The sequence below is a fragment of the Neodothiora populina genome, assembly GCF_041146345.1.
Source record: "Neodothiora populina strain CPC 39397 chromosome Unknown canker_contig_15, whole genome shotgun sequence".
In the NCBI taxonomy this organism is placed as follows: domain Eukaryota; kingdom Fungi; phylum Ascomycota; class Dothideomycetes; order Dothideales; family Dothioraceae; genus Neodothiora; species Neodothiora populina.
The window spans coordinates 2,793,024-2,816,716 of NW_027191413.1; the positions used below are offsets into that span (position 1 = coordinate 2,793,024).

Here is a 23,693-nt window from a genome sequence, read left to right on the forward strand (position 1 = left end):
TCAATTTCATTCTCTGAGAGCTTTTCTTGAAAAGGATATCGCATGCGCCGGCGGCCCGGCTGGCAAAGCAATTCAACGGCAGAGTCCGTGTACAACCTGCCTAAAAATACAATGTATAGATGCTTTGTGGCAAGTGCTATAACCTTCCAATGCTAGTCGTAATATGGTTCGTTCCGTCGTCTATCATTACCGTCCTTCGGTAAGGGCCTCGGAAAATATTGCAGACGAGACCCCGTACATGACGTCTTGCTCAAGGGGAGGAGCTTTGTCCATGGGCTCCTGGGTCCTCCAACATCTTCGGGTTTGTCCTCTACCCGCTCGGATGTCCAATTCCGATGGCCAAGACTCGATTTGCGTCAAACGCTTCTCGGCTTTCTTGACTAAGATCCAAGTGCTCACACAGTGTTGTGAGAGATCACGTAGCACCTCAATCGCAATCGAAAGCACTTGTTGTGTGGTAACGATCTCTTCTCGCAAGCCGCCCGCACCCAAGGTGTCGATAGCAAAGGACATTGCTTGTGCTATGAAGGGTGACATTAGATCGGTTGTTCGAATACCAATATTGGAGGCGGATGCGATAAGTATCGTGACGTCGCATAGCAGCGCTAGTAGTTGTAGTGCGTGAGAATGTGCGGCGCATATGCTGCGCGCAACAACATCCATCGGAAGGAGCTCGTGCCTAATCATACGCGACAGTTTCAGTTGAGAGAAGAGGTATAGCGTGTGCATTGCCAAAAAGTCTCCCGCATAGCCGCGATGAATAGCCTGATCCAACTCTTCGCGGCTATACTTGAAGTGTTGCGGCAAGGTCTGCTGCCAATCGTAGAGGCGCCTCTGCATAGTTTCCTGGAAGGATTCAAATTTTGTTCGATAAGTCGACCGAGGGAGATGAATCGAACGATGCAAGAATTGCATCACGTCTTTCCACAAAGTGCTTGCGGTGATGACATAGGCTGTGGCGCTATGTGCGTCTGTGGTCGAGGATCCGATGTCTTGAAGTAAAGAAGCTGATGAGGGTGAGCCGTCTTCGTAAACCTGCTCCGCACAAGGCAAGCGAGTCTGCACGTCATCCTCATTGATGGTGTTCATTTGACGCCTCGGGGAGGTGTTGTATCGCTGGCAAAAATCAGTACATGGGCCAGGGTTTTTTAAAGGTGGCAAAACTTACATCCACGAGAAAGGCAGCCCAGAACGTACGTCGCCGGCTCTCTCGTAGTTGCTCGCGAGTGAAGCTGAACACTCGTCTGCTTTGCTCGTCGAGATTTTCCCCACAGCCATCTTCAGTGTTGAGCCTCATCGCAGCGACGACGCAAAGCGCAGCACCTGTATAATCCAACGAGATGGAGCCTTTTCCCTGCAGATGGTAATACGCACCCAAGAGCAGCCGTGATTGAATCAGGGCCAGGCTAAATCGTCCGTATGAGCTCGCGACCGCCTGGGTTGCTCTGTCGACGCACATCTTGCTGAATGATGAGAAACGACCGTTGCTAAAGGCTGACCCTACAGCTAGTACAGAATAGAGCACCATGCACTCGCTCTGATACCTGGAATCACAGTTCCTCACCCAGCGTCTAAAGGCATGTCGAGGGAAGATAATGCGAGTCTCGCGAGCAACTTGTGCGAAGAACAGATCCAAGAAGAGCATCGTCCCTTCAGGCTCGAATTGGTAAGGATCTTCCGACTGAGGTAGGCTGTCCAGCGTGTCCCTATAGACCTTTGAAGGTGCCCATTCGAGATCTTCTGTTGTACCACGCTTGCTATCTTTCCGATCATTAGGCTGTTTGAGTAAGATTGGAGACGTGTCGCCAGATAATCGTCGTTTCTGTCCCATGCTAGGAGAATCGTCGCCTGTTGAGGTCTGATCCAATGCAATCTCTTGTTGAGCCGCGTGAGCGGAGCGTCTTCGTTTGGGCGCCGGTGCATCCGAGGGCTGCTTGGTTCGCGGGGAGGTCTGGTATTTCCAATCGTCACGCTCTGGTGATGTGTTGAATGATGTGCTGGCGGACAGATCCGCTTGTGTCTGGGCTGCTGAGGGCCTGGCACATGTTAAGGAGATGCCAGTCTCATGTTGGCTGGACCAATACGTACTTTAAACACTCTCGCTTCGCCTTCTCACACTGCAGACAGCTACTCTCCCCAGGCTCGCACCTTATCTTCTTCTCGCGGCAATTTCTGCTCAAATTAGCAAAAGTGGCGTATGAGTCCGATGCTCGATCTTGAAACTCACAGACAAGCCTGTGCGAGTCGCTTCCGAGCCTTGCCCGCCTTCGTGGTGCCCCACAATGGATTGACAGGTTCGCCGTCGATGATGGTCGGACAAGTCGTCCCATCCTTGAACACATAACACAACCCTTCGCCAGGGATATCTCGTTGGCCGACGATCTGCAAGCTGAATAGGCCGGCTGGTCCACCAAGTTTACCAGGGAACACGGAGCTTGTTCTACGTTCTCCTAGGTGGCCATCATGGGGGTTCCCTGTTATTGTCGAGTAGTAAGAAGATGAAGGTGCAAAGTACTCTCCGACTTGAGGCATGCTCTCTAGGCCGTTGCGTGCAACCGGGCTGGACAGTCCAGATCGTCTCAGGGGTAGTGCTGGCATCGTCTGAGGTGGTTGGCCACCGGAAAGCAGATGCACACTAGATCTGCTGTAGGGATCCTCCACGAGCTTTTCTGGTAGATGCCTATTCATCGGACCTAGGGATGAGGGGGACCCATTAGGTAGACCTTGGCCAAGGGATGGGAGAACCCTGTCGTGCCATATCTGGGTGCTGCTGTTACGTAGCCAGGAGCCCACACTGGGTGCACGATCTTCATCTCGAATGGAAGGAGTCAGTAACTCTTGAACTCCAGGCAGCTGTTGTTTTGGCGGACCATGCGTAGCATCAGTATACGATCCCCTTGGGCTCAGTCCTGCTCCTGGTTCGACTGGACGTGGTGGAGGCTCGCGTTGTAACACTATAGGCCAATGACTATCTGTTTGTGCAACTGGTCCAGGTGGATCTCGTTGCTGCCAATGAGAGAATGGTTTCGACTGTGCGAAGACTTTGTGTTCATCTCTCACAGAAGTCATTCTCAAGTTTGAGTATAAGGAATGACTATGCAACAGAACATAAGACAGGGGGGGGGGCGGCGGGCGGTGGATTAGATATTGCTGTTCCTGGATTGAAAGGTTATAAGGCGGAAAGTAATTCAGGAATGTGAAAGTCTTTGGGCACAAAAAGGTTTAGGACCGTCCCGTTCATTAACAGTCTTGACATAAGCCCTAAATGCAACAGGATATGAGCTTCATGGAACGACGCCACAGGGACACATCGGTGCATCAAGGTTCAAGGGTTGAGAACCGAGAAGCGGTATGTAAACGTCCGAGTGTGGATGTGGGCAGCCTTCGGTACGTGGAAAAATAAGTTTCCTCTAGTAATACGTGCCGTGCAGTTTGGACAGATTGCACCTGTTGGCAAGCATCTCGAAGAACAGTGGGGAAGCTCAACGATGTGACGATACTCGGTTTGATATCTTGGGTGCGATCTTAGTAGACACCAATCGAAGGCTAACGATTTAGCAGGCGGATTCTTGAACCTGCCGCTTCCCACGCCTGCCGAGAGGAGATCTGCGAGAATGAACACTATTCCCAGTAACTAAAGTCTGCAGATCGGCAAACGTATGGGCTGGGAGTACTTCTCTCAAAGGTTTCCACTTGGAGGAGAGGTACTGTATCTGGTCGCCAGTAGACGAGGAGCCGCGCCGGGGCACCCGAGGAGCCCAATGCGCTGCCGTTGTCAGACGATGTACAAGTGTCGTAGTACCTCCATAGCGAGGATCATGTAGAACGAACACATGCGGGAATGCTTCGGGCGCGATGGATCGTAGTTCAGTCATGGCGCTTGTCTCTCCGCAATGTGGACCGCACGTTTTACTTCATCACGTACACCCTAATTTGCCGTGCACTCAAATAGGCACGTACCTTACTATAAGCAAGGAACGTTCGGGCCAACCGAGACTTTTTAGCCTATGTCCACCATAGACGGCAATCCATCATAAAGTGTATCGGAGCTACAACCAACATCGTCTCGAGAACCCAGGTGATCATGGTGATTCGGCGATGTCATAGGACACAAAGAAGCTCGACTTGGTTGGCTGAAGCCGGGCCCGGAGCGTGGGTCCGTAAGGACTTTGCTTAAACACATCTTGCAGGACAATGGCCTCCCAGCAATATCTATCTCAGCTGACGGCCGCATGGTCCGAGCGAGTCTTACATGTACTGCAAATGCGATTGCGCACAGGATCAATCTATTAAGCTCGGCCTAGCGTGCCACGGCCCCGGGACTTTGCTATAGTCTCGAGACGGGCCGGTGTCATCATTGTGTTCGATTTCCAGGCCAAAATGTGCGAGCATTCTAGGCGCCTCAAACCCCTTGAGGACAACGTACAGCAAGCCGCATAACGCCGCAAGTTTTCATCTAAGCTGCTACGGGGCCTGTTGTAACACGCTTTTGTGGCGTAGGGTTACTCGCAGCGAATGAAAGATATTATGCGTAAAGTTTAGATGATGACTGTGATGATCTATCCACTACCCTGTGATGATCCTGCCAGCAGGGCAAGTGACAACGCCGTTTGATCCTTCACTGAATCAGTGCTGTGTCGCGTCCGCAGGTGCACTTAGTCGCAGACTCTGAGCGAAAGGCCCAGGAACCTGGATAAACTACTAACAGCGTTGACGGAGCTCGGGCTGACACACCACACAGCAGCAATGCTAGGCCACTGTTGAACGTTCCTTGGCACTGGAAGACCACCGGTTCTTCTCGGTCATTGCCATCCCTCCTAGCCATCCCCAGAGGCTGGTAAGTTAGATAAAGTGAAGGGACCTCTCATGCAGCAAGCGACTGAAAAGACCGTCTGCGCCTTTCTCTCGGAGGATGGTAAGCGGATATATGCAGCCGATCCTCACTCACTTCTTACTCGAATTTGTAGTCTCAGAATCGAGTACGGATCATGACGAGATTGATTTCGAGATAATCAATTGTCGAAGAAATCTGCTAAGCGACGTGCGATTGCGGAGTGCGTTGAAGCCAAAACTTTGCACGAGATCCTAGAAATCTTTGTCCTATTGCTGCCTCTCTCAGCTCAAGCTCTCGGACCGACTTAGCCCACATCGAGAATGCTCACAAGTCTTTCACCAGAATGAAAATGTGGAAGTTACCATGCCTTGGGACCACTGAAAACGTTCACACAGGCAATTGTGACAAATAAGACATGGCGAATCTCATTGGCTGGCTGTGACGCTCCACGACCGGTTGAGAAACACCTCTGCGCAGAATGATGTTTCTATGCGGATACTGATTACGGACAGTGCATGCGAGAACCTACACCTTGGCAAATATGGCAGTTACATTTATAGCCGTACAAGCGAAAGCCCCTACAGTTTCTGTCTCGTGTTATCGTCAACAGGACGTGCTTGAGGTCTGGACACAAACGTCTTGTCAGGCACTTACGGGACCTACAAATGCCCTGAATTGTTGCTAGAATATGGCGTCTACAAGCGAGCAATGCCGATGACTTCGGTAAGAGACTCCGAACCTTCGTGTGCTGGCGCGCCTCGAAGTGACGCCACAAATATCTATTGTCAATGCTCAGTTCCGGGGCACCATCACGGTGAGTATGTGCAACGTGACAAGCTCCGAGTAGTCTTGTCCTCTGGTTGTTTGAGCGTGCCTGGTGCTCGAGACGGATGTTCTTAGCATATGCGGCTTACTTCTTGGCCTGAGTTCCTATGATGTAAGTATACCAGATGCACCGGCATCAGCCGTCAACAAGCAGGCAAGAAATCCTCCCGCTGATTGACTTGCACAAAAACTGGATCTCTCGTCGACGCTGCCTGCACTGCATAATGGTTGCAGTCTCGAAGCGAACAAGTAGCGTGCTGTCATTGAGCATACGCAAAGCTGCGCTACAGTGTCGGACACCCACTGTCCAGAGTAATTGCATCCACGATGACTATACGCCCATCTGAAATGATGCATCCTGCCGACGCATGCGATGCGCGGTCTAGAGTCTGGATACGCACCGCAATGTCACCTTCCCGTAGGCCCTTAGTCGTGTAAGGCTAGACATAAGTAGCTGAGGTAAGGTACCTTCCTACCTCGACTGGCATGGCACGTTGGCTCCCTGCTTGCCTTACCATGGAACGAAGGACACCTTTAATTGAGGTGTTCTCCAGACAGCGGGAGTGCGGGGCGTCCCGGTGATATTGGGACCCTATTTGGCATTGGTCTGAGTCAGGACTGATATATCCACCCATGTTATCTCAAACGACCATGAAGTCCAGGCGTTCACTTAGCTCGAACCCAGTGGGTTCAACTTATCGGATCGGGGGATGCATCTGCGGGCATTAGCGACGGCTTCACTTTGGACCATATGGTGCGCAAACAACTTGCTCAATGACAGGCACTAAGGGATCTAATCGAGAGCGACTTATGTGTAATTGGCGAGGCAAGTATCATATGTACAGTGCACTAGGGCGCCCAAGACTAGTGCGTAGATGAGTTAGTGATTTAAACGCATCTCTGGAATCAACAACGATCGGGCTTTTGCAATTGGTGTAGAGCAATGAGAGCAGAGTGGGCGCTAGAACGCCTATATCCAGGACTTGAGGCTCAGAAAGGAAGAGAAAAATCATCTAATCAGTGCGGAGTTAGTGCCTCGTGACGAGGATGTGCATTGTGCAACGCAACAGTCGCAGACGTTAGTCTCCACATACTGTACACTGCACTTCCTATAGCATCGATGCCATGACTAATGACAGGGTCAAGCCTCGATCCGAACGGCGTGTGACGGCAATGAATGATCTGTTGGTATGACCATCATGTAAGGACAGCAGCATGGCCATTTTTCTGTGACTTGTCCCACTCTGACTCGTCCATGTCCTCAAAGTGGCCGTGTCACTTGCCGGCGGTCTGTTGTTAATCAATGATTTTTCGGTCAGTCAGAAGTCCCGCGAATTGCACTTGCATGTCGTGGTATAGAGTTTGGCGACTGGTTTTAGCCGTGAGAAAGAGATAACCCCCACGCTCACCTCGCAATCAGCTAAACATATGCATTAGAGATGTTTCGATTGAGTTCGTGAGGTGGGGGTAAGCCGCGCGCACAAGAGCTTGCATTCATTTCTCTCTTACTTACACAGCCTGGTAAGATATGGCAAGATGTGCCTCGGGTAGTGGAGGTGGTCACCTTTGATTCAGCACTCTCGTCAACTCAAACCCTGCGATCTCGAGGAAATCGGAAACATGTGCTGGGACCGTGTTTGTCAAGCGTCATCATGTGCGTTAGATGAAACATGCAGACGAAAACCTCCATGGGAAAAAGGGGGGGGGGCATCATTGCAGCGGACGATGATCGGAAAAATGGCAATTTGTACGATACAGGTATGTTCAAATCTGGCATGGCAAGAGGTTTCTCGGCATACCGTAAGTTATGATCGACGTCCAAATCCGCTCAAGCTTTCCTCGCTTCGATTTGCTATATTCACGGAAGGTGCAATTGACGTGCATCAGACTAGACGTCGTGAAGCATCGTCCGTGGCTGGTAGTAAGGATCTTGTACACCGGACGCCCGAAAATGTCGATCGCTTGCTCAGATTGTTTGCTTCAACGAGACAAGATTTGGGGGGGGGGGGGGCGTGGACTTGACGTCCACAACACGAAGGGCAAGCAGAGCAGGAAGGAGAGCACCGAGACACGCAATAATGGTAAAGTATACTACAGTAGTTATGTAGCCCTGATATGAAACGCACTTTTCTACGGTTGAAAGATTTCATGCGCGATTAACGACGGGCCTGGATATTCCTTCGCGGAACCTGCATAGAGCTACCTGGCGGCGTGCCGAAGAACTCGACACAGTGCTAGATAAAGTCACCGATGCTTCATATCTGATGATCCGAGCAGTGATCTGGCAGATTCCTGGACTAAAAGAGAAAAGAGAAGAAGCTGGCTTTCGGAAGTGCAAAGTTTTGTATGGAGGAGCGAGTCGTCCGAAAGAGGTCAAGCGGCATATTTCTTGGTATGATTTGCGACGCCTCACGTTCTCCGTTCCTCTCCAGGTGTCTACCCTACTGCCGCAAAGACAAAAAGAACCAAGACCAGATGCCGAAAGTCAACCATGATGCGACGGCGACGGACGTCGTCTAACATCCCTCAAGATCTTCCGGTATATAGCTCCCTGTCGCCGGAACCTTATGGAGCTGGAATGAGTTTCCGTCCCTGAAACCGAAATGCTGTTGCACTGTACCGTGTACAAGTACCGTCTCTATCCCCGGCAAATATTCGGGTGAATGTGACCAACCAAGGCAAGAGCTGACAATGCTGAGGCGGTGATTGGCTGCAAGCATAGCCGCGGCTACAGCCGAATGTCGACTGCGTCTCCGACTCTCTCCATCATTGTCATGGTATAACCACTTGGCTGGCTGTGAGATTGAAGCAATTCAAGTAACGTCAATTGATATACCCCATCCCCAAACATCAAGATGCTCGCTCAAAGAATTGCCCAGCAGTCGCTGCGTCGGCGTAAGTGATCCTGGACGACGACCGCACTCATCCGTGCTGATTGATGGATGCTGACCTTTCGAGTAGTCGCAGTCGCCCGCCAGCCCGCCCTTGTCTCGACTGGCATCATCAACCAGAAGAGGTACGAAAGGACTCACAGAAGGAATCAAAAAAAGAAGAAAATACTCATTCGTCCACGACAGACTTGCCGCCACCCAGCACATGCCCGAGGACGAGGCCTCGCGACAGATCCTCGCCAAACAACGCCTCCACCGCCCCGTCGCTCCCCATCTCACCATCTACAAACCCCAGATCACCTGGATATTGTCGTCTCTGAACCGTATCACCGGCATCACCCTCTCAGCACCTCTCTACCTCTTCAGTCTGGCCTACCTCGCCGCTCCCGCCTTCGGCTGGCACCTCGAGAGCGCCAGCATCGCCGCCGCCTTTGGCGCATGGCCCGTTGCCGCAAAGTTCCTCACCAAGTTCATCATTGCCATGCCCTTTACTTTCCACAGCTTCAACGGCCTGAGGCATTTGGCTTGGGACGTCACTGTTGGCATTACCAACAAGCAGGTCCAGATCACAGGATGGTCCGTCGTCGCCCTCACCACCCTCTCCAGCGCCTTGTTGGCCTTCTTGTAGATTGCGCTGTTGCAAGAACTGGCGGAGCCGTCGGATGCAGAGGGGCTGGCGAAACTGTATACCTTTTTTTCCTTTTCCTTTTCGGTACATACACTAGGTTCTGGAGTATAAGAGCATGAGAGCAGCATGCCGAGAATTGACGTTACTGAACCTTTTCACCTGTGGTGATCTCTGAATTGTAGTCTCTGTGACGCTCACCCTCAGCACCATCATCATGCCATAAGCGTACATATGCCCATCGATGGACACGAAAGATGCAAATTCCAACACACAACGGGCTGCGATCATCGGTCCAAGATTTGTTATCTATTGATCTTCGATCCCACGAGCCCTATCAACAACGCTACTGGGTTCAACCGTGATTCTCCGCGTCCAGCCTCGCTCTGACATCCCTGACCAAAGCCTTTGCCTCTTCGACTTCGACCTCGTCCTGACAGAGCTCGTTGGCAAGCTGCGCTGCTCTCTGCCAATTTTCCCGGTAGAAACTCCATTTGGCAAGCCAGAGGCGCGCTTTACTTGTCGTCTGAGTCACGCCTATGCCGGGGTTTGCCGCTAGAGTTCCCGGTGGTAAATCGTCTTCGTCTGGCCCTTCCTCCTGCGCGAGCGTGAGCTCCATGTACGCTGCCGCTTCTTCCATGTCGTTGTCGCGCTCGTATAGCAGAGCAATTTGATATAATATCTCCGGATCGAGCGCACCCCCAACGGCTCCGACGAGTGGGTCTGCGGATGATGTGAAGCTGCCTGCTATACTGCCGTTGTCGATATAGCTTCCAGCCACAAGAGCTCTCTTGAAGGCGCGGATGGCATTCTGTAATCTGCCGCAGTGCGAGAACGAGTTCCCGACCGCTGCCCACATCTTTGGATCCCAGGGCTGTAAAGCCGCTGCTCGTTGGAAGTAGAATAGCGCGTAAGAGTGCATGTCCAACAGTTCGTACCCTTGCCCTAGACCGTACCAGGCTCTGTAGTCCTTTCTGTTCGCATCGACTGCGCGCCTGTAGCTCTCAATGGCTGCTTGTGTGTTTTTCAGTTCGATGTATTCGTGACCCATGAGAGTCCATGCAGACAGGAACTGTCTGTCCAGAGTTAGAGCGCGGCGGAAGTACATGACTGCCTTCTCGTGCTCTGATGACTGTGAGTAGTAATTCCCGATGATGCAACAGGTCTCTGGTCTGAACTTGTCGACCGACGATGCGACAGACGCGAGGTATGCCAGTTTCGGCCTGTTGGGCATGACATATAGGATATTCGAATACGAATCCATTGCATCAAGTCGGTATCGGTGGTTAGTCAGAAGATTCGCGAATAGTTTATCCGCTTCATCGAACTCTGGGAGAGAATCAGGAATCGATCAATCATGAATTTGCGCCTTCCCAGCACGAACCTTTTGAGTGATAGTGAAGTAAAGCTCTCTGCGTTTGCAGGAAAGCGGACTTTGGAAATATAGTGCTGATCTGGTCGATTTCTCCGTATACTTGTTCGTTTGATTGGAACAACTCCTGACTGCAGTAGATATGAAACATAAAAGTCATGATGTTTTTTGGGAGTTGTGCCGTGATGCGGGTCAGCTGCGTAAGGAAGTCAGTGGTGAAATGTCTGTCTGTGTAATTCTAGTTCATACCTCTTCCGCAGACTCTAGAAGGTCAGCGAGCTCTCGCCATGCGCCCCAATTCCAAGGGTAGAGGTTCACGCTTCTAATCAGCCATGCTCTGGCCAGGTCTTCGTTCTTGCCCTTCAGTAGTATGATGCCGTAAAGATATTCAAGGAAGCCCTGGGACGCGTCATTGCTCTCGAGACCTCCTCTCTGGTCAAGAAACTCGCCAAGGATGACAGAGATGGTTGTCAACTCTTTGTTCAGAGTGACCGGCCCGTCAGTAGGACCCAGGATCATCTCACTGTCTTCTTCTTTACGTTTCTCGCCCGCTAAGTACTTGGCGTACAATGCGAGGAATAGAGACTTTTGACTTAATCGTGGAGTCTTTGGCTTTTGAGCTGCTTTCGGCCGTGAGGTCGCGCGTTCTTTCCCTTTTGATGGTGAGCTCAAACTTAGCTTTTCCACGTCGGGCGATGCTCGCGACACAGGTTCTTGAGGCAGTAGATTTGGCAGAAGAGTAGCTGCACATCGATCGAACTCTCGACAATCAAAAAAAGACTTAGCCAGGAGGAACTTGGGCAACTCGTGCTGCTCCAAGCGCGCTTCTGCCGGATCGCTGGTGAAATTCTTGGTGCTCCAAGGATTTGGATGAGATGTCTGATCCAGAGGTGAGTCTGGCTCGGTATCCGAGCCATGGTCTTCGTCTTCATCCGTCGCATCAGGAAACGAGTCTAGTAATTCTGCTGCCCTTCGAACCATCAACTGGGCCGTATCGAAGGCATTGGCTCAAGTAGAGACTTACCATTTGGCTGATTGATATAAACAGCGATCATTACATGCTATGATAGCCTGGTGCAGCTGAGTTTGGAGTAACAGACGCTGCTCGGATGATAGTGTCGCCATCCGAGAAATGTTGGCTTTACGCGTTGCTCTTCAATGATTCTTCCGATCCAAGTGTGATGGCTGATAGGGAGTATACCAACAATCGGGTAGGTGTGTTCTGTGCAATCCCTGCTACACCATTAATGGAAGATGGCACAAGTACGTTCACAACTCAGGCCAATTCAATGGCGAATCAGATCTACCTGAAGCTCCCTGTCCGGATACGAAGATGTCAGGAATACGAGCGGTTAACGCACTTTTGCCATGTGGTTTTGCGATGATCGTAGATATCATGTATATAACGGACTGTTCCTGCAGCCTAATGTCTCGGTTTCTATGGGACAAGGCTCGGCCCGCTTCCCGCATATCTTCAAAGATTCACAGATGCTAATTGTTTACCGCCCCCCATTTGATTGTCGTACGATTTGACAATTGTCAGACACCGCAGTGATTGAATAACGCGACCAATCCTTCGCCATTCCTTTCCTCCGCCACTCTCGTTTGGCACTATCGCAGCCTTCTCGTGGATTGTTTACTGTTCGGATCGGTCCTTTCCCCACAGTCAGAGCGGTGTCTGTTTTATATCAACCCCGTGTCCAAGGCAAGCCCCTCCATACCCGACAGCATTGCGCAACCATGCCTACCACACTTAAAGAGTTCGAGAGCGTCTGGCCTCAATTGGTCGAAGATCTCAAGGCAGAATGCGGCCAGCACAAGTTGCCTGACCAGGCACTGAACTGGTTTGTCGAGGTGAGTGCGTCCATTGCGGCACAGCCTTTTGTCGCTCCCCTGGCTGCTCCTGCCATTTTTGTATAAAGTCAGCTGACCCTGGCTGGCAGTCACTGAACCACAACACAGTCGGAGGCAAATGCAACCGTGGCATGTCAGTCGTTGACACTGCGGCATTGCTGAAAGGCGGAGACCTCACGAAAGAGGAATACTTCCGCTCCGCAACTCTAGGATGGATGATCGAGCTTCTCCAGGCTTTCTTTCTTGTCTCGGACGACATCATGGACAGCTCCAAGACGCGCCGCGGCTCGCCGTGCTGGTACCTGATGCCCAAGGTCGGCATGATCGCCATCAACGACGCCTTCATGCTCGAGAGCGCCATCTACCTTCTCCTGAAGAAATACTTCCGCCAGGAGAAGAACTACATCGACCTCATCGAACTCTTCCACGAAGTCTCTTTCCAGACAGAACTAGGCCAGGCGTGCGACCTGCTCACGGCGCCCGAGGACCACATCGACCTCGACAACTTCAGTCTGGAGAAATACACCTTCATCGTCATCTACAAGACGGCGTACTACTCGTTCTACCTGCCCGTCGCGCTATCGCTGCACTTCTGCGGCGCCGCCACGGAGAAGAACCTCAAGCAGGCCCGCGACATCCTCATCCCCATGGGCGAGTACTTCCAGGTCCAGGACGACTACCTAGACAACTACGCGGACCCGACCACCCTCGGCAAGATCGGCACCGACATCCAGGACAACAAGTGCAGCTGGCTCGTGAACCAGGCGCTGAAGCGCGCGACGGCGGAGCAGCGCGCCGTGCTGGAAGAAAACTACGGTCGTAAGAACAAGGATAACGAGGCCAAGGTCAAGGCTCTGTTCGACGAGATGAAGCTCGACCAGGTCTACCACGCTTACGAGGAGGACAAGGTCGGCGAGATCAAGAAGATGATTGAGAACGTCGACGAGAGCGAGGGGCTCAAGAAGGGAGTGTTTGAGGAGTTCTTGCGCAAGATCTACAAGAGAAGCAAATAGACAGGCTCTCTCACTCTTTTTGACTAGAGGCTGTATCCTGCGCAGTACGGCTATCTCTCAAGTACAAAGAATTGCAAGAGCAGAGGAGGAGAAAAAGAATCTCGTTTTGACAAATACAACACCTTAATCATGCACAAGCTGCACGTCTAGCTTTCCTTTCGTTCCACGCATCTTTCGATTGTTGACTTGTGACAGACTAAAAGAGCTTGGGATTTGTCGTTTACACTACAAGAGAGAAGAGATGAAGAGAACAAGCCAAAGAAACCACCTAGCGTCGGTCACCACTGCATGATTAGTAGATATAAGGCAGTAACTTGAACGGCGTCTTCTCCTTGTACTGCCTCCACTTCTCACCATACTAGCAGCGAAGAAAAGGGTAAGTCAGCAACGATAACTCGTACCAGTAATAGCACAAGACCAAAAGACACGAAAAGTAGGAACCAGAAAAACTCACCCTCTTGGAGCAATAATCGTCCAACTCCGGGATCCCCTCGGTGATGAAGTTCCATGAAAAGAACGCAGCAGTGACAGCGCCCCAGACCCACCCACCAGCAGCGAGCGCGTATCCCGTTCTCCAGAGCGTGTAGCCCCCGTAGTTGATATGTCTAGCCAGACCGAACAGCCCGCGGTCAAACACCTTACCTTTGTTGCTCGGGTCCTGCTTGAAGTGTTTACGCTGCCACTCGGAGAAGGTCTCGGTGAAGCCTCCGAGCACGAAAAGCGTCGAGCCGACGATCAGGGGTGTCTGAGGGAAGTGTTCGCCGTTGGTCGAGGCCGACGTGGCGCTGCAGATGAAGAGGAAGGAGTTGATCGAGTTCCACACGCTGTTGAAGAGCGAGACCGTCAGCGCGGTCGAGGCGGGGAATTCTTCTTGCGAGATGCTCAGGAGCCAGTAGTTTTGCTTCAGTGAGCTGCCGACGGACATGGCGAGTAGGATTAGGCGATAGGGTGACATGCCGAGACGGTCGATGATGGTGTTGGTTGTTATTGGCGGGCCTTGGGAGAGAGTGCGTATGCCTGCTTTGTGGAGGAGTGAGGCGCCCACGCCACGGTCGAGGATGCCATACTGGAGGAATGGATCGAGACTGCGGAGGCCTACGAAGAGTCCAGTGCCCAGGGGACTGGGCTCTTTGATGCCTCGTTGTACCAGGCGGTGATGTTTTTGTGGTGGTGGTGATTGCTTTGCGGCGTCACTCATTGTTGCTATTGTTTGTTCTCACAAATGGTTGGAGGAGATTCACGGGAGAGAGGGAAACTGCAAGAACATCCAGGACGATCGGGAAGATTTCCTTTCAGATTTGAGCTCTGGAGAGTGTATTTCAGCCAAGTGAACACTCAGCTAAGATTACCTTAGGCAACGCAAGGTAAGGTGAGGTAGTTATCCATACCTTGTGTTTGAGGCACACAGATGCAGCTCGTAACTCCGAAGGATCAGGGTCTTGACGTCAACGGTCGGAGGGCGGGGAATCCTCTTTGTCCCTTTGCAGTATTTCGCGTCTTCGACGACGAAGACGCGCAGAATTCGCGTAACACTGGTGCCCAGGCCTATACCGATTAACATTACCTCCCACATTGCATGATCATCAATTATAGCTTGAACTTGCTCCCATCGTCCAGATATATGCCAGAGCCGGACACCATGTTGATGAGTGATGATCAAGTTCTTCCAAGTCTGTGGTCTGTTGGAAAGACTCGAAAACATCGCGCGCCATGACCCACCTTACAACAGCAAGGAGATAAGCGAGCACAATCTTGACGAAACAACTAGGTGGTTCAAATCGAATCGCGAACTCATCGATGCTTCAGATGCAAAGTCCTCCTCTGCCTTTTTGTCGACGTTACTTCCGCACAAACGCAAGGATCGAGTATACGGCATCCAAAGCGCAACACTCGTCAAGATACTCGGAAGATGTCTGGGCCTGAATGCTTCGAAGCGACATGACCTCGCGCTCCACAAAATTCCCGGCAATGGGGACTTGGGTGACTGCGTCGAGCGTGTTCTCCTTAGGGGAGGCCCACCAGCAATGCATGCGGTCAGCATTGTAGAAGTGGACGACCTCATGCAATGTCTTGCCAGTCAGAACCGCTTCTCCGCTGCTAACATGCAAGCCCCCTCACGATCTCCTGATGACCGTGAGATAAGACTGAAGGTTCTCCTGTTGCGAATGACTGCCATTGAAACCAAGTGGATCACTCGGTTGATCTTGAAGGATCTTTCACCAGCTACATTAGACGAGCCCTTTGTGTTACGCCTGTTTCACTTTCTGATCTGTGATATTTTGATGATTCACAATGGAATCGAGGCAGCAACAAAAGTGCTCAAGACATCCTTCCCGAGCTACCCCAGCCAGCCTGATCCGCAATCCCGTATCATCCTCAGGCAGACTGCGGCAGCCTCAATGAGACCGATTGTCGGCACAATGATCAGCCGTTCTGCATTCTGCAAAGCACGCTCGATACAACACTGCCTGAACATGACAGCCGAGCGCAGGTGGTTGATTGATCGCAAGTACGACGGAGAATATTGTCAAATACACGTTGATCTCCGCAACGAGGGCAATTGGGTCAGGATATATTCCAAGAGCGGTCGAGACTCGACACAAGACCGGAAAGGACTGCACGACACCATTCGCGAGTGCCTTCGTATAGGTACGGACAGGTGTCAAATCAAACGGCAGTGCATACTCGTCGGCGAGATGGTAGTCTACAGCGAGACGGACAAGTGTATAGTCAGCTTCGACAGGATCAGAAACCACGTATCGCGCGCCGGGATCTTTCTCGGTACAGGGCAAGACACGCCAGCCAAAGCTGGAGAGCATCTCATGATAGTCTTTTTTGACTTACTGCTTCTGGATGACGAAAATATACTCAACCAGTTAATCGAGCAACGTAGACACCGTCTGAGCTCGCTGTACAAAAAGATCGATGGGAGAGCCCAGACATCTGAGTGCACAGTGATAGACTTTGGAAGCCCCGGAGCAGAACGTAAGCTGATGCACCAATTTGCGGCTTCGAATGCATTACGCCACGAGGGGCTAGTGCTCAAAGCATGCGACGTTCCCTACCTGGTCATACCCTCGTCAGGTGCGAGCAGCGACACCAGACCAACCTGTCACGCCGCCATCAAGTTGAAGAAGGATTATGTCGCAGGAATGGGAGACGAGGCAGATTTCGCCGTGATAGGGGCATCCTACAGTGCTCAAGAAGCCAACAAACGTCCAGAGCTCGATCTCAGCTGGACGCACTTCCACCTCGGTTGCCTCGTGAATGAGGCTGATGTCACAAGACTCCAAGTCGATCCGATATTCAAGATCGTGGGAACGATCTCGATGGATCAGTGCATTCCAGTTGCCATCTTGCAGCAGATCAATGCTGAAGGCAAGTTTTTTGCTGAACGACCGGCCTCAAGTTTGCGTGTGCATGCTGATCAGACATTTCAACCCGATGTATACTTCTCAAAGCCGTTTGTCTTCGAGGTGCTCGGGAGCTCTTTCTGCAGACCATCTGACTCTGGCTTCTACATGCTGAGACACCCTCGCGTCAAAAAAATGCATGGTGACAGAAGCTGGCGTGAATGTATCACCTTTGATGAACTGCAAGATGCGGCTCAAGAAGCATTGAGTGCGCCTATGGGTAGTGAGTCACAAGAGAAGCTTGAGTGGATGGCACGGTTGGAACGCAGCTGCAAACGCAAGTTCGCAGAGATAAGCCGCAACGTTACCCCAACGTCTGCGCGAAGTGTGCCAACCCCTCGAAGCATGTCAGTCATGAAAAGTCGCAAGCGTGAGGCACTCGAACCGACAGCGGTATACGAAGATGATGTACAGTCATCGCCTCTGGCGCCCATTCGTCCCTTGCAACTCACTAGAGGGTCAAGACTAGCGTCACAAGGCATTGTCCCGTTGCCAACTCCCGCCTCATCCTCACCCTTGCGAGATAGGCTTCCAGGCACAACCAATGTCTTGCCGGAAGGACGATATAGCTCAACACCATCGCAGGTCCACGAGCGATGTCTGCTTCAAGACGAGAATGCAGTTGCAGCCGATGCTAGTGGGAGAAATGGTGAATCGCCGCAGAAAAGACGTCACCAAGGACCGAAGGTTGTTAAGGCAATGCAGACAGCAGCCAAGATCTGTCCGGCTCAAAATGGGGTGCCAACGAAGGCAGCACCGGGAGAGAACAACAAAAAAGTCGCCGAAGATGTGAGAGAAGCTTGCCGACTCTTTCATAATACAGTCGTGTACACAGCAGGAGATGTGGAAGAGAGCAAGGATTTGATGCAAAAGCTGGAAGCAATCGGTGTCACTGTCGTCCCAAACCTGGCACATTGGGATCGAGACTCAGATTGTCACCGTCACCTTGAGGAGACGGTCAGCGAGAGCCAGGCATTCCCAGGTCTTCAAAAGGTTGTACTTGTAGACGGAAAGCAGATCAAGAGTGCATGCTCTACAGTGACCAAAGCAATGCGTCTCAATCGAGGACATTTTCGGGAGAGTATAGAATTCTACGACCGTCGGGTTGCTCATGTAGATGAACAATCTGACAGGATCGGGGGCGGAGAAGCAAATAAGCAATCGTCAGCGAAGTGGAAGATGGGGACCTTGATGTACGACGAAAAGTCTGGAAGAAGTCGGTTTGTGCCTGCAGGCGTCGGGGGCGATTCAAGGGCGGAAACGACTTTTGGCATGTGACGGGCCGTGGGAGCGGTGAGTGGTACAAGTAATGGTAAGGTAGTGCAGCAAGATAGCATGATACAGGGCAGCGATTAGCCCTTTGAGTCGATTAAAAGCTTGATAAAGCTCTATCTTGACTCTGTTATCAAGGTGTCGGCATCAAATCATTTTGTGGAAGGTACTCGGCTATTGCACGTCGAATTAGAATTGAGCTTGTAGCAGTATCCAAGCCACGGTACAGTATGTTGCACGCAATCAGCAGACCACCGCGTACTTTCTTCTCTCGATTTAGAACGACTTGTATTCTTATTACCGGGAATAACATGAGGGAAACTCAAGTAAGGCATTCGCACTGTAGCGGCTTCCGTCGGTCTTGGTGTAGAGTAGGTACAGTACCCAAGGTACCTTAGGTAGAACAATGGTAGAGTATCCTCGGTGACGGAATGGCCCCTCTGACTCAAGACTGGAAGGTTAGTGGCTGCTGGATTAGGTCATCGGTCTTTATTAGCACCCGATCACATTGACTGACTACCTACCTTGTCGCTCTGTTACAACTACAGTACTGCACATTCTGTACCTATACCGTACCTTTATCGTGCAGCAGGAATACCAAAGTCAACTCAAGGCATTCTTCCTGATGATATTGACAGGTTGAGATTCTGATACTCTGATACTCTGATACTCACTGCTTCTGTGGCTGCCTGTTCCCAAACTTCACGCATCCGGACTGCGTCCATAACACTCTACATTGTCTTGGCGGGGGTGCCCAGATAACCATCACACAGTTGATTGACCTACAGCATTGCCATTTCGCTCTGCCGACATTTGCGGCTGTCGCTACCCTTTGGAAATCATCTCCGGTGCGCCCTTGACCTCTAAACTCTTGACGGTGGTCAGTCCACGTCGCCGACCAGCGGAACACGAGTCATTCCATCAGCCAGCCTCTGTCAAAAGGTCATTCGGTTCCGGCACAGCAGCCAGAGGCTAGCATTCCCAGGCAGAAGAGAAGACCGTTATACAGAGCCTGACACGAACGTGCGTTCGTCAGAGAAAGGACGGAAACAGGAAGAGACAAAAGATACCAAGGCAACAGTCGGATCATAATCTGGCGGCGTAAACAAGCACAAGCACAAGCGAGCCAGCGACAAGAGCAGGACTGGCCGAAGAGAGTGGCAATACGAAAAGACAAGCGAAACAAAAGAAACATAGATAAAGTTGAGGGATCCCCAGTCAAAGAGTCTCCGGCCGGTTCAGGTCGTGTAGACTCTTCGGAACCAAACCGCCCTCAGTCAGACTGGCTGACAACCGCCGAATCAACGTTTCTTCTCCCTCTCTTTCTCCGCCCCCTCCTCCTCCGCCTCCTCTTCCCCCCTCACTTTCTCCACCTGCTGCTCCCTCTGTTCCCGTTCTACCAAATTACGGTCCGAGCACGATTGTCCCTCCGATCCAGCCGACGCGAGATCTCCACGCTTCGTTGACCTCCCCGAACAAGCGGCGCCGCAGTCCTTCGCCATCACCGCTCTCTGCCGCTGTTCCTGCGTTGCCTTTGTTGTCAGCGACACCTTCACATCTTGATTCGCCTCCTGCCAAGCGACACAAGGGTGCAGCATCTGCCTCGTACCCCGAGAATATGAGACATGACAATCCTGACGAGTCTTCTCCGAACGGCAGCCACATACTGTCACAGCCCCTGTCGAATGGTTCTAGCAACAATGCTGATTCTACAAAGTCTCGCCTTATGAGCAACGGTTCGACATCTGACGCCCGCACAAATGGCCACTCTTTCGAGAGGCCGACCGCCCCTTTCTTCGGCCACGACCGGGAGGAGGTGACGCGCATACTCATACAGAGTCTGTCTGAATTAGGCTATCACAATGCTGCGAGCACTTTGAGCAGGGACAGCGGCTTCGAACTCGAGCTTCCCACTGTCGCTGCCTTCAGATCTGCCATTCATGCTGGTGAGTGGGCTGAAGCCGAGGCACTTCTATTTGGCCGGCGACAGGACAACGGTATCTCACTCAACCTTGCCTACCCACTCCTCAGCGATAAGACGAGTGGCGCTTCTTCGCCGGCGATCCACTCGGCTGGCCTGCCCCTGGCCGAGTCTGCTGATCGTCATGAGATGCTCTTCCTCATCCGTCAACAGAAATACCTCGAACTGCTGGAGAGTGGCGATCTGGCTACCGCGCTCATGGTCCTTCGTCAAGAGCTGACTCCGCTACATCAAGACGTGTCACGCCTACATACGCTTTCGAGGTACTGACGAGCCTCATGTAGTCCTTGTTCTATGAATTCCGCTGATGTTTCCTAGTCTGATAATGTGTGACTCAGCAAGTGATTTACGATCTCAAGCGAACTGGGACGGCTCCGCAGGTCAATCTCGGAATAGTTTGCTTTCCGAGCTATCAAGTGAGTCTTCTAGTCATCTTCTCTGCTCTCGTTCTCCGCTTCGTATCTTCAACTAATCTTTCCGAAGAATCGATATCGCCGTCGGTTATGATACCTGAACATCGCTTGGCTGTTTTACTAGATCAAGTGCAGGATCATCAGATCCGCCAATGTCTCTACCACAATACAACTACGCCACCATCGCTCTACCATGATCATGTTTGCGATGGCAATGACTTTCCTCTACACATTCTTCAGGAACTCAAAGATCATACTGACGAGGTCTGGAATCTCGAATTCTCACACAGCGGATCCATGCTCGCTTCTGCGGGAAAGGACAATAACGTCATCATATATAACACCAACAACTGGCGGCAGTTGTGGAACTTCCAAGAAATTCACGATAGCGGCTCCAGCGACCAAGGCGTGTGTTATGTTACATGGAGTCCTGACGACCGTTATCTGCTCAGCTGTTCACAAGCCAAAGAGATCGTCATCTACGACACCAAGAGTGGATACAAGATGGGTTGTATTGACCACTTCACCTATCCTGTGACAACTGCAGCATGGGCTCCTGACGGAGGCAGTTTTGTCGTAGGCTCGCAAGACGCCGATCGGCCACTCGGCCTTTATCAGCTTACAGACCAGAAGTTGATCCATGCCTGGTACAGCGATGACTCGAGAAAGCTTCGTGTCAATGATTGCAGCATGTCCCCGGATGGCAGTCGATTAGCGGCCATCACGGACGACAACAGAGTCCTCGTATACGACTTCCAGACCAAAGTTAAGATAGCCGACTGGTACATGGAAGACAAACTTACCTGCGTCACTCTCGGTCGTGATGGTAAGACCGTGCTAATCAGCATGAACGAAGGTCGCCTGATGCTTCTGGATTCCACGACTGGAGAGATTGTGCAGCGATATGCCGGTCTCAAGCAGAGCCAATTCGTCATTCGAAGTGCCTTTGGGGGCGCGAACGAGAATTTTGTCGTTAGTGGAAGCGAAGGTGAGTTCCTCCCGAAAACTCTTCTTGGCGACGAACGTCATCAACAACACAGAAAGTGGAAGGAGCGGATCGGAAGCTAAGATATGCCTGGCGCTAACTCGGGTCACACAGATTCACGTCTCTACATCTGGCGAACACAGACAGGTCAACAGGTCGCTGCTCTAGAGGCGCATCACCCGGGCACTGTCAACTGCGTGGCCTGGCACCCGACTGACTTTGGCATATTCGCGTCCGCTGGAGATGATCATAAAGTCAAGATGTATGTCGTTGCAGCTTCCCATATACTGATCTTGTCAACGATAATGCTGACCATCCACCACAGATGGTCAAATGACTATGTAGCCAGGCGTGCGTCCGCACTACTTGGCGGATTCGGACGAAACCTCGGTGACGGGCTCTGAGGGAACAAGGAGCGCAGAGAAAGATCCTGAACACGATGTGAATTCGGTGAAGGACACGGGATACTTTTGGACATGGACTTTTAAGACTGGACAAGGGCGTTTGCAGGTTTGCGTTTCGCAGGTAGGTCAAGATGATCGGCGTTTCCGTTTTGCTTCTGGATTTTCCTATGGTCACTCGATCCCCATCACACACCAAGGCGGTGACTGAACGGGGGATCGCACAGATTGTTCCGGCCATTCTACTTCTACAATTGCTCTTCGATCCCGTTATCCATAGCGTAGGCGTGGGCATGTGGGTGGCTAGTGTATGCAAAGTAACCCTATGTACATCAACCGACTGACCGACCAAACACTCTTCTTATCTTCGAAATTGCATATCTGCGGTCGAGGTCTTCTCTCCACATTGGAGGGAGAGGACCCCTGTACCATACTCGATTGACAATTGTCCGAGATGCCACAACGGACCACTTCGCGATAAATGACGTTCGGGAGCAGATCTACGCCATACACGAAGTAGATAAACCATTATCTTGACAAAGGGTAAAAAGTGTAAGGACGATACAAATCGCCACTAATCCCGCATGAACATAAGGTACCTCATGATAAGAATAGTAACGATATGATGTAACCGAGTTTTTCTACATGGGGGTAAATAATGCCAATGATCTGCCTCGCATCGATGAAATGGCAGCCGACCTTCGATTGAGAGTCTGCAGGAACCAATATGCAGTACAGCGCAGAACATGCAGTCTACCCACGACGACTGCAAAATGCGTGGTCCAAATGCTACTGTACATTTGCTGTATCGGGATGCGAACGGTCAAGCGCACGGGCCGGACCGGGCTTTGGAAGCATGTGTGCACTCTCTCTTTCGCCTTTTCACGATATCTGAAAGATTCGCTTAGGTAACTACCCGACTATGTTGCTCGATATGGGTCAAGTTATCTTATTATAGCGCGTTTTTTCCAGTCAAGGCACACTATATTGACTAGCATGCCTTTGAATCATACCTTATCTTCGAGGTGAGAAGCACTCAACACAGCCTCAGAGTGGCAATGGAGCCCCACCCCGCAGAGCTGCTCTTACCGGCCTTCTCTACGGTAAGGTACATGTCACTCAGAGCTTACAGACGTTGAAGGCCAGATCAGGTATGCGGCGATCAATTGAAGCTTTGTCGCCATCAATTCCAGGGCTGGCACAGACAGCAGATCACGTTTTTGACAAACGTTTGACGGCAACTTGAAGTTCTGCAGACTCCCAAAACTCGCTCAACTGTTCCGGTCTGAGCTGAGTGGTCTCACTTTACCAACCCTTCGGAGCCGACGTCCATTACGCTTGTCTCTCATCAATCGTCGGCTCCGATCCAGCGTGATTGCTCAACGTGACGGGGTGGGAAAGCGTGTACGCGAGCTGTAGATCTCCCCGTTATGACAGAGATATGCTTCCAACCGGTCGAGCGAAGTCCATTGCTATCTTATACGTTCCACCTCCACTGCCCGCCACTCCAACGTCTTATTCCCCGCGTGCGTGTCTTTTACTAGCGGTAACAGATGATCCATTGCCTACCCTTTGTTCGCCAGTACACGATTCCGCTAGTCTAGGCATGAATCTTTTGTTTCTCTGCTTCATATCTTACTGTACGCTTTCTAGTTCCATGTCTCTCACTCTACACTGTTCGGGTGATCTGCTCAGCTTGCTCGCATATGCCTGTCTAATCGTGTCACCATATCCCTTTCCCAACCCTTTCCCAAGCGTTTCCCATACCATGTCTCGAGTGGTTCCCAGAGTCCGGAACTAACGGAGAAGGATAT

At 51.5% G+C, this 23,693-nt stretch overlaps 7 protein-coding genes across 7 annotated transcripts; 4 read left to right on the top strand and 3 right to left on the bottom strand.

Moving 5' to 3' along the window:
• Positions 1–186: 186 nt before the first annotated feature.
• Positions 187–3,069, bottom strand: AAFC00_003292 (uncharacterized protein; the record flags this gene model as incomplete). Its single annotated transcript, XM_069342746.1, has 4 exons — positions 187–1,116; positions 1,169–2,036; positions 2,089–2,172; positions 2,228–3,069. 4 exons carry the CDS (start codon positions 3,067–3,069, stop codon positions 187–189), a joined length of 2,724 nt encoding a protein of 907 aa, XP_069199251.1.
• A 5,445-nt stretch (positions 3,070–8,514) lies between these two features.
• AAFC00_003293 (uncharacterized protein) lies at positions 8,515–9,178 on the top strand (the record flags this gene model as incomplete). Its single annotated transcript, XM_069342747.1, has 3 exons — positions 8,515–8,554; positions 8,621–8,675; positions 8,737–9,178. 3 exons carry the CDS (start codon positions 8,515–8,517, stop codon positions 9,176–9,178), a joined length of 537 nt encoding a protein of 178 aa, XP_069199252.1.
• A 352-nt stretch (positions 9,179–9,530) lies between these two features.
• On the bottom strand, positions 9,531–11,672 carry AAFC00_003294 (uncharacterized protein; the record flags this gene model as incomplete). The annotated part of the gene is made up of 4 exons (XM_069342748.1): positions 9,531–10,504; positions 10,560–10,743; positions 10,797–11,517; positions 11,572–11,672. The coding sequence occupies 4 exons, from the start codon at positions 11,670–11,672 to the stop codon at positions 9,531–9,533; spliced, it is 1,980 nt and encodes a 659-aa protein (XP_069199253.1).
• Positions 11,673–12,287: 615 nt separating this feature from the next.
• AAFC00_003295 (uncharacterized protein) lies at positions 12,288–13,414 on the top strand (the record flags this gene model as incomplete). The annotated part of the gene is made up of 2 exons (XM_069342749.1): positions 12,288–12,401; positions 12,491–13,414. The coding sequence occupies 2 exons, from the start codon at positions 12,288–12,290 to the stop codon at positions 13,412–13,414; spliced, it is 1,038 nt and encodes a 345-aa protein (XP_069199254.1).
• Positions 13,415–13,706: 292 nt separating this feature from the next.
• On the bottom strand, positions 13,707–14,612 carry AAFC00_003296 (uncharacterized protein; the record flags this gene model as incomplete). The annotated part of the gene is made up of 2 exons (XM_069342750.1): positions 13,707–13,772; positions 13,869–14,612. 2 exons carry the CDS (start codon positions 14,610–14,612, stop codon positions 13,707–13,709), a joined length of 810 nt encoding a protein of 269 aa, XP_069199255.1.
• Positions 14,613–15,066: 454 nt separating this feature from the next.
• Positions 15,067–18,105, top strand: AAFC00_003297 (uncharacterized protein; the record flags this gene model as incomplete). Its single annotated transcript, XM_069342752.1, has 1 exon — positions 15,067–18,105. The coding sequence occupies one exon, from the start codon at positions 15,067–15,069 to the stop codon at positions 18,103–18,105; it is 3,039 nt and encodes a 1,012-aa protein (XP_069199256.1).
• A 1,612-nt stretch (positions 18,106–19,717) lies between these two features.
• Positions 19,718–21,882, top strand: AAFC00_003298 (uncharacterized protein; the record flags this gene model as incomplete). Its single annotated transcript, XM_069342753.1, has 5 exons — positions 19,718–20,343; positions 20,399–20,496; positions 20,564–21,481; positions 21,593–21,740; positions 21,804–21,882. 5 exons carry the CDS (start codon positions 19,718–19,720, stop codon positions 21,880–21,882), a joined length of 1,869 nt encoding a protein of 622 aa, XP_069199257.1.
• Positions 21,883–23,693: the final 1,811 nt, after the last annotated feature.